At 35.5% G+C, this 15,244-nt stretch overlaps 1 protein-coding gene across 2 annotated transcripts in view; it reads right to left on the bottom strand.

Moving 5' to 3' along the window:
• The window catches only part of LOC136032879 (chordin-like protein 2), a 301,335-nt gene that overhangs the window by 262,794 nt on the left and 23,297 nt on the right, over positions 1-15,244 (bottom strand). For both annotated transcript variants that reach the window (XM_065713319.1, XM_065713310.1), the window contains exon 2: positions 6,621-6,692. In XM_065713319.1, the coding sequence (XP_065569391.1) occupies positions 6,621-6,663 (43 nt within the window). In that variant the 5' untranslated portion in view covers positions 6,664-6,692. The remainder of the gene's footprint in view (positions 1-6,620; positions 6,693-15,244) is intronic.

Raw genomic sequence — 15,244 nt, 5'->3', positions numbered from 1 at the left:
TTATAGCATCTTCAAGAAGCTACGGCCTGCTATTAATAGCGGTATCTTCCGCCTATGAATACTTGAATACTTTTTAAATATAAATTTTCAATTTTAACATGGGATTTTCGAGTTCCACCAGTTCACTTAATCACGGCCTTAACTCCTTGGATCCAAAACTTAAATTTACTCAGGAATTAGAGGTAGAAAGGCTTCTTCCTTTCTTGGATGTCCTGGTTCACTGAAACGATACATGCTTTGAGTTTGGAGTCTGTAGAAAACCCACAAATAGTAACCGTCACTTAAATGATTCCTCCAATCATTCTCCTGCTGGGAAAACAGGAGTGGTCACTTCTCTAGTTGACGGAGCATTGCAAGTTTTTTCTCCTCGTTTCCTTGATTTAGATCTTGACCACCAGAGATATTTTATTTGGGAAAAGTTATCCAATTAGTTTAATAAATTCTGTAACTGCAAAACGTATTAAAAAATTATCAGATAGTGACATAGTAAACGCAATTCAAAGGGAAAACTGAGTTTATCTTTGTCTCCCGTACGTTAAAGGGGTTTCAGACCACATTTCCAAAAATCAAAGGAAAAATAATACTTTCACTTACTATAGACCCAAATAACTTTTAGTTCCCAAATCTACTAAGGTAAAGGTCCTATCCCCATAGATGAAAACTCCGGTGTCCAGAGAATTCCTTTCTCTTGTGGTCTTTGGTACATCAGAAGAAATGATCAACGACTTACGGATAGATTAACTCAGTGCTCTACCTCAATTAATAACACCCTTAAAAAGCGAAAAAAAAAACAGAAACCTTTTTACTCTGCCCTCTCAGCACGCATATTTAATAATCCAGACCATACTGTTTTATTTAAACAAGCGAGATTAATTTCGCATGACGAAGGTGTTGTCAAGCACTACAGAGAAGCAGTTGAAATTTATAAATACCGAAAGTTAGGTCTAGCTTTCAACAGAGATTCAGGTGATTTGAGAATAAATGTGTCGTATTCGGGTTTTCTCAAAAGAGAAGCCGATTCTTTAGCAATCCCTGAAACAAATATGGAACCACTTCCCCAATCATACAATCAAATACGTCATCAACCCCTTAGGTCTCAAAGGGTATCCGCAAGAAATACAATGGTTAAAATCAGAAATCAGGTGACCTAGTTCTCCTATTTATTCAGTTACTGCTTTGTCTGTTTGGGTGAATGAATTTTTTCTTTTATTTCTCTGTTGTTCGTTAGTATCTGTTGTGGCAGTTTATATTTCTTTGCATTTTGTGCAAATCACGGATACTGGCGAATAACTCATTTTATTGTTTGTTAGCTATTTGGTTTTTAGTTTTGGTCTTTTATTGAATTTTATTTAATTTTTTGGAAATTCTTTTCATTGGTTTTGTTATACTTTCCGTACTTATTTTTAGGTTTTTGTTTTTTCCTTGACCTTATTATTTTGATCGGCTGAAGAAGAGAGGCGGTTTATCTCTCGGAATGTTCGCTTGCTGAGTTTTCTTCATTAATTTAACTAGGCCCCATTTTTGGGGCCTAATTAAATGGGGGCTTTGGCCCATTTTTGGGGCCAAAAAACCCCATTTTTGATTGTTTTCTTTCCTTATGTTAGTGTAAGCCAATGCGGTTTAAGAAATTATCTTCATAAATCACGAATGAGAAAACCCTGTTCAAGTGATTCTCTAACTTTGAACTGACTTTAAAAAGCAAAATACTTAAACTTTAAAAGGCATTGGAGAGGGGGTGGTAGGGATTTTTTTACAATTACTTGCTAGTATAATAGTCTATTTAATCTCTATTTTTTATTATACTATGCAACTCATGCATCCCTTTTGATCTTATGGAGGACAAAACCCTTAATTAGCTTAAAATTCATGGTTGCAGTGACAGCTGAAACCTAAAAACTCGATGAGAAAAAAAAACTTTATAGTGAAACCAAAAAGTTCTAAGCTGAAGGTGATTCAAGAATGGTAACTATTACGTCAGTTAATCTTAACAGTAAAAATTTATTGGAAAAAGTGGGGATTCCTCTAAAGAGCCCGATACACTTAGTCGCTGGTTTGAGATAAGAAGTTCACCATTGGAAACACCATGTTTACAATTTTTTTACAGGAGAATTACTATCACCCGCTTTGAAGAACAAGTCATTTTTTGCATGGAAAGTACTGATTTGTCACTTTTTTCCAGTTTCAATCGCATTAAACCAGTGATTATGGAATGCTGGGAGAGGAGAGGATTTGAACTAAAATTGCTCCATCTTGTATCTTTTTAAATAACAAAATAAATCATACCATACTAAAATAGTATTTTCTTAAATTTCGTTCCTCAACATATCAGTTTTTGCTAAACTAAGATTGAAATGAAAGGAAATGCAACTTCTACGCTAGCCAGTTAATTTTTCATTATTCAAAACCCTTCATACGAGTTGATGAGCAAGCCTTTCCCCCATCTTGAAAAACAGCTCAATGATAGGCGCATTAAACTTCACAGCATAAAAATGCGGCAATAAATTTCTTGTTTATTTTTAAATAGTAAACTGATAATTGCATGAATGCTGCAGTAACTATCAAGATTGTTCACAAATCATCAAAAGATGATAACCTTTTTATGCGCCAAAAGAGATCGCATTAAACAACAAAGTTCCGTCTTCTGACAATGTGTTGCAATGTTTTACCGCAATGTTGGTTCGAAGAAGGTTATTAAGTCGGAAACGTAAATTTAAAAGATTAACAACAAATTTGTCATTTCCAAAAACCTTTCACTAGATGTTGAGCCCCTCTCCCGCCCCTTAAAATCGAGGAAAGGAAGTTTTGTTGTATTGTAACCCATTAGCGTCGATTAGAAATTATATACCACTAATTGTTGACAAATTTGAACACGAGGAAGCAGAGTTTTCAAACAGATTGCTAAATTAGTATTTTTGCTGAATTTAGATACAGTACAAAACTGGTCGTGGATAATGAATCTGTATGGAAAAATAGGTATGTGTCTATAGCTAGCATTATACAATTAGACAAAATATATTTTCATCGGCTAGGATTATTTGGACAATACAACATCGTAGACACATGTTTTATGTCTCAATCAAAACCAATTTCGTCTTAGTAATGTAATTTACCTATTTCATTAAAATAATTTAGTTTTTTACGGCACTTGGTATTTACCAAGTGACATCATTATAGCGATCGCAAGTTCTGTCGGTCTGTCTTTTGGTCTCGGTTTTGCTAGTTTAGGCACTTCCAGATAAGCAAGGACGACGAAATTTGGAAGACGTGTCAGGGACCAGACCAGATTAAATTAAAACTAGTCGTTTCTTCAATTCTACCATCTGGGGGGAGTGAGGGGACGGTTAATTCAGAAAAATTATGAAAATGAGGTATTTTTAACTTACAAACCGGTGATTGTATCTTAATGAAATTTGATATTTAGAAGTATATCGTGTCTCAGAGCTCTTATTTTAAATTCCGACCGGTTCTGGTCACATTTGGGGAAATTGGAGCGGAAACCTAAAATCTTGGAAAATGCTTAGAGTGCAGGGATGGGGATTAAACTTAGTGGGAAAATAATCACAAGTCCTAGATACGTGATTGACATAACTGGAACGGATCCACTCTCTTTGGGGGAGTCCGGGGGGGGGGGGGGTAATTCTGAAAAAATGAGGTATTTTCAACCTACGAAGGAGTGATCGGATTTTAATCAAATTTCATATTTAGAAGGAACTAGTAACTCAGATCTCTTACTTTAAATCCCGACCGGATCCAGTGTCATTAGGGGGAGTTGTGGTGGGGGGAACCGGAAATCTTGTAAAAGGGCTAGAGTGGAGAGATTAGGATGAAGCTTGGTAGAAAAAATAGGCACCAGTCCAGGATACGTGAATGATATAACCGGACCGGATACACTCTCCTTGGGGAACTTGGGGGGAGGTAATTCGGAAAAATTAACAAAAAATGAGGTATTTGTAATTTACGAACGGGCGATCAGATATTGATGACATTTGATATTTAGAAGGATCTTGTGCTTTAAAGCTCTTATTCTAAATCTCGACCAGATCCGGTGATATTCGGAGGCGTTGTATGGGGAAACCGGAAATCTTGGAAAACGTGAAAATTGGCGTACCTTTATCTTACGAATGCATGATTGGATCTTAATGAAACTTGATATACAGAAAGATCTTATGTCTCAAATGCTCCATTTTCGATTCAATTAGGATCCGGGGACATAGGGGGTCGGAGGGGGAATCATAAATCTTGAAAATCGGAAATCTTGGAATACGCTTAGAGTGAAGAGATCGGATTAAAACTTGATGGGAAGAATAAGCACAAGTTCTAGATATATGATTTACGTGATTGGAACGGATTCGCTCTCTTTGGAGGAGTTGGGGGGGGGGGTGTTAATTCGGAAAAATTAGGAAAATTTTGATATTTTTAACTTAAGAACGGGTGACAGGATCTTAATGAAATTTGATGTTTAGAAGGAACTCATATCTCAGAGCTCTTATTTTAAATCCCAGCCAGATCTGGGGACATTGAGGGAAGTTCGAGGGGGAAACTGGAAATCCTGGAAAAGCTTAGAGTGGAGAGATCGAGATGAAACTTGGTGGGTAGAATAAAAAAATGTCGTAGATACGTGATTGACGTAATAGGACTGGATCCCCTTTCTTTGGGGGAGTTAGGGGGTTCCAGTGCTTTGGCGAGTTTGGTGCTTCTTGACGTGCTAGGACGATGCAAATCGGTAGGAGTGTCAGGGACCTGCACAAATTGAATTGATAAAGTAATTTTCCCCAATTCGACCATCTGGGGAGCTGAAGGGAGAGGAAAAATTGGAAAAAATGAGGTATTTTTAACTTACGAGTGGGTGATCGGATCTTAATGAATTGTGATATTTAGAAGGACCTCGTGTCTCAGAGCTCTTTAGAGCTCATGCCATATGAGCTCTTGACTCTTGGCTCTTCTGGCCTCGTCACAAGTGCCATATGAGCTCTTAGCCCTTGCTATGAACTATGACTCAAATTTGCTATGACTCAAATTGGGCTCTTCATTTATGTGATAAAGTGGCAAAAAGTTTGTGGAGATAGTTAATGGTTTCAATAAGTAAACCCTAAATTTAGTACCCTATTTAAAAAATAAATTTGGTTACTTTTTACGTTTGATCACCTACTTCTTACAAATTCGTTTTGCATTTTGTTTTTTGTGTACACTTAAAAAAATTAAAATGATGGAAATTTGTTCAGGCTAAGTTTTCCAAACTCAAGTTAAGAGAAACGGTGAAACTTAAAACGAACAAAAATTATTGCTTCCCGGATTACCCAGATTTATCTATAATAGTGATAGCTCAAGTAAACTGACGCGATACTTTCCGATATCAGTAGAATCATAAAAACTATCGCGCTACTGAGAACTGAGTTTGGTTGAAGTTTCATAAAGAATAGTAAATATGTCCTAAAAGTTACCCATATCATGCTTGGCGAATAACTATTAGAACCATGTAAATTAGTCTTCTATTATGTGCAGGTTACTTATTGAATTACCGGCTCCTAAGAGAACTTCCTAGTTTCGGGACGGGGTCAGATTTGTGTTTTAGCAAAGCACCTGTTCCCCGAATTGTACAGATACTGAATAATATCTCGAGTAAGTTCCTTTGAGCAAATTTTGTGTATATGCTTCTTGCGTAATCTAAGGAACATCGCGTAATTGACTATTTAAACCCAAGGAACCCAGAGTGCGGAAAAATTTAAAATACTTTTGATGACAGTGATTTGTGACAACCAAGAAGCTGGTTCAAAAAGGAGTTCTAACTCTAATCGGTTTGAAAGTTGCGGGACATGCAGACAAAGCCAGGTAGCTCCAGAAAAAAAATTAAAGAAATTTGGTTTTATTGGTTTGTGCCGCAGAATACTGGGCCAAGATTATGTATTTTTCCCATCAGCTTGAAATTTTCAGGGTAATTTTTTAACAACAAAATAGATTGAAAAAAAAGATATTAAGAAAGCTGAAGATGGAAAGATAATTTTTAATTACATTGTCTGCAAGTATAAAATTATATTCAAAGCTATCAAGGGAATGTTAGCTGCAACTGCTTCCCTACCATAGAAAATCAAAAGTTGTATATACCACACCCACCTCCATCCATCACCCCAAACAAAAAAACAATATAAAACATTTCTAGTATATAAAATGCCGGTAACTGGCCGAAACTCTTAGCAGAATATTCCAATTTTACTTAAAACTTCATTTGCAAGTTAAAATTTTATTTCTTAAGCATGAAAGCTGAAAAAACTAGCCTACTTTTTTTTCGTTTTAAGTCTGAATTACTGCATAGATTCATTTTTGTTCATTTTAGGCTCGCATAGGTAGGTGGGAAAATTATGAAAAACTCAGTTTTTTGCAACAAATTCAAAAAGCTTATTTATATAAATAACAATGATTGCAAAGTTATAACCAGGTTGAAATAATTCTGAATTGACTAAGCCACTTGCCTTAAAAACTCTATTATGTCATATATAGTCCTTAAATTCGAAAATTCTAATTTTTGGGGATATATATAATCTGCTATAAGAAAATGGATCCGCATAAATCTGGAAAGAAAATAAAATCATATTAAAAGAAACCGCAAAATCTTTTAAACTTACCTAAAGTACAAAAGAATACGAGGACCAAGCTTGCTGCAAACATATCGGGTGACAAGAGTTGAACGACTGATCCTGTAAAATAAAATAAGCTCTCAATGGAGACAGAAGGTAGCCAACCAACCCGAATAAAATGCCTGAGAAAACTGGCAATGGGAATACATAGTTCATCTTTATTAGAAAAAAAAAATAGCTGAATAAGGCATAAGGCCCTTTCCACTGATGTAGTCACACAAAAAGAAAATCATGAGGAAATATAAACATCTAAAAAAATAAAAAAAAGACAGAAAGAGGGAAAGAAAAAGAGGGCTGGTGAAAAACGTGTAGGAAATCAGTCAAAATGGACATGCAGCTAAAGGAATTAACTTCATCAAACGCTACTAACCTGAGAAGATCTACCTGATTTTCTAAAAAAAGGCGGAACACCCCAAAAAGGTCAAAAAATCTTAATGAAAACCATACCATTAGAGTTAGCACATAAAAGAGTCCGATTTAAAAGGTTTCAAGCTCCTATCTACAAAAATTCGAAATTTTGTATTTTTCCCTGAAGAAGGATCACAGATGCTTGTTTATTCATTTTTGTTTGTTTTTTGTTTGTTTGTTTTTCGTTTTTTTCCCTTGTATGAATGTATCGAACCAAAAATCAGGAGAGGGCTCATTCTAATAGAAATTAAAAGTTCTGGTGCTCTTTTTAGGGGAACGCAAAGATTAGAGGGCAAATGACCTAATCTCGAGGCCCTTTTTTCCCAGAAGACATTCGATCGAAGTTTTGAGATAAGCTTTTGATCAGCACAATTAAAAGGTCCAGCAACTATTCATTTTTGGATAACATGACCCCACATCCCCTTGGAGGGCTGTGAGTTATGCAATTGGCCCATTCGCATACAGTATTTCTTATTCTAATATAAAGTATATTTTTACAGGAAGGAGGGGGTGTTTCTGTGGGGATAGGGGCTCTGTGGGAAAATAGTTTCCAGGAAAATTTTTCATGAGACATAGGCCTACTGCATGGGGCATTCATATACCAAACTCTTTTTATTTGTCTCATTTTCTCTCTGGCCGCCCAATTTTAAATGTGGAGATGATGTTTCTGGAAAACTTTAAGCGAGGAGGGAATTGTCTAGGGGAATTTTTTCAATGGGGGATTTTCAAAGAGGAATTTTCCGTAGGGGAATCTTCCACAGGAAGAACTTTTGAAGAGATAGGAAAGACTTTTTAGCGAGGGGGAGGTTTCCGGTACGATTCTAAATCCGATCAGAATTTAAACGAAAAAACAGGTTTGTGTTCAAATAAAAGTAATACGATTTTTCATGGGGGATTGAAATTTTTAGTGAAGAGGAAATTGGATTGAGGAGATTTTACAAATGGATTTTACATGGGAGGTATTTTTCACGGCAAAATTTTTCATGGGAGGAATAATCCCCAGTGGAATTTTCGGGGAGAATCTTCCACAAAAGGACTGGGTAGATTTCTCGACATGATTCAAACAGCAATCCGACATTAAATTTAAATTTAATTTATTAAATTATAAATTTATTACATTTATTAAATTTATCAATCAAAAGCACGTTTTTCAATCAAAAGCAAGGAACAAAGTTGAAAATTCTTGCGAACAGAAATTATTCAGTATAAGGGAAGCCACTCATTCATACTAAATAATCTGTGTTTATCTTAAGTTATAATCGTGTTCTTAATTCAGTCAAAAAAACTTTTTTTTTTAAATTAATACACCTAGGAGTTCTTCATTATTTCACTATTATTTGCGTCATTTTGTGACGTGAAAATCCTTGTTTAGGCGATTCACCTTCTAATTTTTTTAGGAGCGCCGATTATCAGGGGGGATGTAAAAGGGGGGATTACCGTTTCTAGAATTCAAAAATAATAATTTATCTCCAGTATTATCAAACATTAAAAAAATCTTTGAATTTTCAACATTTTTGTGAATTAGCACCACAGAGGCCACTGTAGTTTTTATTGAGAGACGTGCACAATAGTGTCAATTCACGAAATTTTGTTGGAGGCTGGCCAAATATATTGTTCAAATCTAGGAAAGGAATACATATTTTTTTTTACTGAACGCCCCTCCCCCCAAAAAAATCAAAATCCTAGCTGGTGCCTGAGTAATTTTACCAGCTTAACTAGGATAAAAAAATGGTTCCTAATTTGTAGGGGACAGGGGAAAAAATTTAAAAAGAAAACATAAACTGGTTTGTTAGACCACTACTAGCCAACGTTCACCACTGGTGGCATACACAAAGGGCGCCAATTCGAGAAAATAAAGTGGGTATAAAATGATTTTTTTTTTCTATTGTAACTATAAAATTAATAAAAATGAATTTTTCATAATCCTGGGTGATTTGCGCTTAGTTAGAAAAAATAAAGGCAATTTTGAAAATATTACAGGCGAATTGTATCCCTCCTCTCAATGGTGCATCTTTGTTGAGCTAAAATAATTAACCATATTCATAAAAGTTTTAAAAGGAACTGAAACCGGTGATTTGAAAAGACAAAATCATGTCGTCTGTTGAAGGAACTAAACTACAGTTTTAGTGATTTTTTGCTGAGTTCGTGATTTTTCAAAGAATCTAGTGATTCTTTTCTGATTTAGTAATTTTCTTAATCTAATGATTTTTCTAACTAGTGACAACCCAGGAATTGATCTAAGACAACCTCATTAGTAAAGTACCAGTCTTTAGTAGTGGAAGTGGGTTGAGAATGTTTGCCTTGTAAATATCAAAAGAAAAAAAATAAAGCTTAGGTATAATCCTGACTCACGAAAAAGACTTTACCAGAGTTCCCGTTCATGATTTTCTGAAAATCATGAAAGCTCATATTGTATGAGCTCTAGCAAAATTCTAAGAGTCAATACACTGCTTTAATGGAAAAAAAGAGGTATCCGATCACCCACTCGGAACTTAAATATACGTACTCCCCTTCAGCCCCTCAGATGGTCGAATGGGGAAAAACGACTTTATCAAGTCCGTTTGTGCAGCTCCCTGACACGCCTTCCAATTTTCAACGTCCTAGCACGTCCAGAAGCACCAAACTCGCCAAAGCACTGAACCCCACCACCTAACTCCCCCAAAGAGAGTGGATCCAGTCCGGTTATGTCAATCACGTATCTACGACATTTATGAGCGTTTTCCAAGAGTTCGGTTTCCCCCCTCAAACTCCCCCCCCATGTCAACAGATCTGGTAAGGATTTTAAATAAGAGGTCTGAGACATGATTTCCTTCTAAATATCAAATTTCATTAATATTCAGTCACCCATTCCAATCCTTCCAATTATGTCACTCTCGTATCTATAACTTGTGCTTATTCTTCCCATCAACTTTCATCCCGATCTCCTCACTCTAAGCGTTTTCCAAGATTTCCGGTGTCCAAGATTTCTGGTTCCCCCCTTCAACCCTCAATGTCCCTGGATCCGATTTGAATCTGAGGGCATAAGATTCTGAGTGCATTAGCGAGCATCTGAGACATAAGATTCTTCTATATATCAAGTTTCATTAAGATCCGATCACCCATGCGCAAGATACCTCGATTGTTGCCTATTGTTTATATTACCTATTGTTGCCAGATCTAGTCAGGATTATAAAAAAATGAGAGATCTAAAGCACAAGATCCTTCTAAATATCAAACTTCGTTAAGATCACATCACCCGTTCGTAAGTTGCAAATACCTCATTTTTTCAATTTTTCTGAATTACTCCACACACACCCCCAACTCCACCAGAGAGAGCAGAACCGGTCCGATTATGTCAGTCACGTATCTTGGACTTGTGCTTATTCTTCCAATCAAGTTTCATCCTGATCTCTCCGCTTTAAGCGTTTTCCAAGATTTCCAGTCCCCCCCCCCAATGACACTGGATGCAGTAAAGATTTAAAATAAGATCCCCAACCAATGACACTGGATCCAGTCGGGATTTAAAATAAGATATCTGAGTTAAGAGGACCTTCTAAATACGAAATTTCATTAAGATCCGACCACCCCTTTGTAAGTTAAAAATAGCTAATTTTTCTAATTTTTTAGAATTAACCCTTCATCTCCCCCAACTCCCCAAAGAGAGTGCTTATTTTTTCCACCAAGTTTCATCCTGATCCCTCCACTCTAAGCGTTTTCCAAGATTTTAGCCCCCCCCCCAAATCTCCCCAACGTCACTGAGTCTGGTCGAAATTTGAAATAAGAGCTCTGAGACACAATATACTTCCAAAAATCAAATTTCATTCAGATCCGTTCACTCCTTCGTAAGTTAAAAATGCTCATTTTTTCAAATTTCTCAGAATTAATCATCCCCCCAACTCCCCCAAAGAGAGCGGATCCGTTCTGGTTATGTCAATCACGTATCTAGGACTTGTGATTATTTTTCCCACCAAGTTTTATCCCGATCCCTCCACTCTAAGCATTTTCCGAGATTTTAGGTTCCCTAAGAAAAACTCCCCCCAATGTCACCAGGTCCGATCGGGATTTGAAATAAGAGCTCTGAGACACGATATTCTTCCAAACATAAAATTTCATTAAGATCCGATCACTCTTTTGTAAGTTAAAAACAATTCATTTTTTTCTAATTTTTCAGAATTAACCCCCCCCCCCAACTCCCAAAAAGAGAGCTGATCTGTTCCGATTATGTCACGTATCTAGGACTTGTGCTTATTTTTCCCACCAAGTTTCATTCCGATCCCTCCACTCTAAGCGTTTTCCAAGATTTTGGGTTCCACCCCCCAACTCCCCCAATGTCAGCAGGTCTGGTCGGGATTTAAAATAAGAGCTCTGAAACAAGACATCTTTCCAAACATCAAATTTCATTAAGATCCGATCACTTCTTCGTAAGTTAAAAATAACTCATTTTTCTATTTTTTCAGAATTACCCCCCCCCCCACTCCCTCAAAGAGAGTGTATCCGTTCCGGTTATATCAGTCACGTACCTAAAACTTGTGCTTATATTTCCCACCAAGTGTCATCCCAATCCCTCCACTCTAAGCGTTTTCCAAGATGTTAGCCCCCCCCCTCTGATGTCACCAGATCCGGTTGGGATTCAAATTAAGAGCTTTGAGACACGATATCCTTCCAAAAATCAAATTTCATAGAGATCTGATCACCCCTTCGTAAGTTAAAAATACCTCATTTTTTTCTAATTTTTCCGATTTAACCTTCCCCCTACTCCCCTCTCCCAGATGGTCGAATCGGGGAAACGACAATTTTCAATTTAATCTGGTATGGTTCCTGATAAGCCTGCCAAATTTCACCATCCTAGCTTACCTAGAAGTGCCTAAAGTAGCAAAACCGGGACAGACAGACCGACAGAATTTGCGATCGCTATGTCACTTGGTAGATACCAAGTGCCATAAAAACTCATAAATCATACTATTGGTACTTTTGACCAAGCCATTTTTAATTTTTAATAACTTTTCACCTCCTTCTCACTAAGTAAAACTTAATAAAAAAAGATCATTTCTGTAAGTGAAACTAATGTGAACGAATTCAATCGCTCAAAGAATTTGTTCTTCACATTTTTCGACACCTTAAAAAATTTACTTATTGTTTAATTATACGACATTCAGGAGCCGTTTTTAAGGAATTGGGATGATATCTATAATTTGGCGTAAAGAGTGAGGTGTTGATGAGGGGCAATCCCATATATATGTAATAATTTCTGTTCGTTTTAAGTATTGATGTTGCTCCTTACTTTCAGTTGAAATTTTTTTTTGTTTATTTTATTTTTGATCGGTTTTTAAATAACGCCAGGATATCTGAGTCCACCTCCACAGAAAAACCCCCTACCCACGGAACTATTCTCTGGACAATTCAATCCTGGTGAAAATTTACCCCGGAAAATTACCCTTAACAACTCCACGCGTAAAATTGAGTCGGTTAAAGGAAAGCAAGACATATAAAGAAATTTCGTATAGGGATTCTGCCAAATTGTCCAATTATAAAATTTCCCCAGAAAATTTCAACCCCAAAATGTATGCATAGGCTACTTCCCAAGAAGAAGGACCGTGCGTATATGATGTGCAAATTTTATAACATAAGGACTTTTCCCCAAAGATTGTTCGGGGTCATGTTATGTCCAAAGGCGTGGTTATTAGGTCTTTTCAACTGAACAAAATGTCTATCCCATAATTTTGAATGGATGATTTTGAGGAAAAAGTATAATGTGAGGGGGTCTAGTTGTCTTCCAATTTTTGAGGTCACATAAAAAGGGCACAAGAACTTTTCCTTTCTGGTAAAATGAACCCTATCCCAACGGTCTAGACCTGCTGGGTCAATAAGATCACTCCTGGAAAAAAAAAACACAGATTCGTGATCTTTCTTTAGGAAAAAAAATCAAAATTTCACGTTTTTTTTTTCAAATAGGAGCTTGAAGCCTCTACAGTAGGGTTCTCTGATACGCTGAATGTGATCGTGAGATTTTCATTGAGATTCTATGACTTTCAGGGGGGTTTACCTGTTTCTTTCAAAATTCAAGCAACTTTTCTCAGGCTTGTAACCTTTGATGCGTAACACTAAATTTTATGAAAATTATATATTTGAAATCAGCACAAAAATCCAATTACTTTGACATATTTATTTGTATGAAAATTCTATTCTATAGAGTTTTGGTTGCTAATGAGCCGGGTCGCTCCATACTTCGTAACCACAAACTGTTGTAAAAACTTAAAATAGGAGAAGATATAGAATTAGTGTTTGATTCAGGAACAAAAAAAAACTTGAGCACCCCTATTTGAAATTTCCCCTCTCATCCCCTATAATTTGTACTAATTACGGTATTTGGGACCGAGGGGAGTGTTACGTGCCCATATAGCCCCCCCCCCCCAAAAAAAAAAAAATCGATCAACCCTTCTACAAATAGTAATAACCAATATTCTCCCGAAACAAAACTTGACCAATTAGAAACTGAAACTGAAACAGAGTAAAAAAAAAAAACAACAAACTTTTCCATACGTTTCGAAAACAGCGATACCAAAACTTAAAACAAGCAGAGATAAAGTATTAGGCCATTATAGGTCAACATAAAACCACTAACGGCATATATTAATATATAATACAATAATTAGTGGCAATTAAACCACCAATATATATATATATATATATATATATATATATATATATATATATATATATATATATATATATATATATATAATATATATATATATATATATATATATATATATACATATATATATATATATATATATATATATATATATATATATATATATATATATATATATATATATATATATATATATATATATATATATATATATATATATATATATATATATATATATATACATATATATATATATATATATATAATATATATATATATATATATATATATATATATATATATATATATATATATATATATATATATATATATATGCACTCTGTTGAGCATCCATTAAAATCTCATCATTGATCCAATTAACATTATTTCCACCGAAACATCTCAAGCCCCCTTTGAACAAAACAAGAACTGGTTCATCGTCCATTCAATCATGCAGAACCCAAAAGGGGTGAACACGCTTAAATCGACTGTTGCCATGTGCCCAGAAATAATATAATTGGATTAAACGTGAGGAGGTTAAACGTAATAAAACGAGTAGAATAGCTCTACCCATGCATTAGGCACACAATTAAGATTTTGAAGAAGTTACATTAAGAGTATAAAATTACAAGAACAGCGCTGTTAATAAAGTAGAAACAAAAAAGAAATTATAAAAACCTTAAGATGTATCGTGGGATTGATTTTAGAAACCCTTCTAGTAGCGGCTGTAAACCTCATAATCTAGGGGAAGGGGGTAAGGTATACCATATGAGTCTAAATATATAAATTTAGTCACAAAAACTAGGGGGTAGTTCTAGGCCTGGGCAGCTCCCTGCCGATGCCTAGAACCACAACCACCGTCCTCGCCTCCATCCCCTCAGTATATGTTTGTATTGTGCAATGAATTTTCTTTTCTTTTGAGTTATTTTTTCCTTTTTTAATTGACATTATTTGGCACTATGAATTTACCCTTGATGTAAAATATTAAGAAAATAGCAACATTAACACACAAAAAAAATATACAGAACGTTGTGCATTGTTCTTTAATAATTAAAATATTAGTTCCTGGAAATCTCAGTAGGTTTTATTTCTCACTATTATATTTGTGTATTTTTTTTCACTGAGGTGCAAGAATCGCTTTGGCCTTTGAGTTTAGAATGGTGATAGCCTTGCTCGTATTTGTGGTAAATTTCTGTTCATTTAAGTTTCACTTGATTGTTCATATACATTTCTATTCATTTTAGGATTCAATTAACCATCCATAACATAGGAGTTAATTTGCTTAAAGGAATATTTGTATGGTGCTAGAGTTGAAGGGAGTAGATTTCTTTTAATGGAAGGAGGTTGAGTTCATGGCTGATCGGCAGGGTTTTCAGTTCAAGTGGGTTTAGTTGCATGTGACTGAGCTGAATTGGGGTTGAGTTAGATAAGGCTTGAGTCAAAGAAGTGCTGAGTGCTAAGTCAAGGAATGATGCTGAATCGAATTGGTGCTGAGTTAAACAGGGCTGACTTAAAGGGGGGTTAAGCTACGTGGGCATTGACTGAAATGAAGTTGAGTTTGAATAAGGGG

Source organism: Artemia franciscana, chromosome 1 (assembly GCF_032884065.1).
Source record: "Artemia franciscana chromosome 1, ASM3288406v1, whole genome shotgun sequence".
NCBI classification, from domain to species: Eukaryota; Metazoa; Arthropoda; class Branchiopoda; order Anostraca; family Artemiidae; genus Artemia; species Artemia franciscana.
Note: the sequence above shows the minus strand (reverse complement) of the source record. Positions and strands in the feature narration are given on the sequence as shown.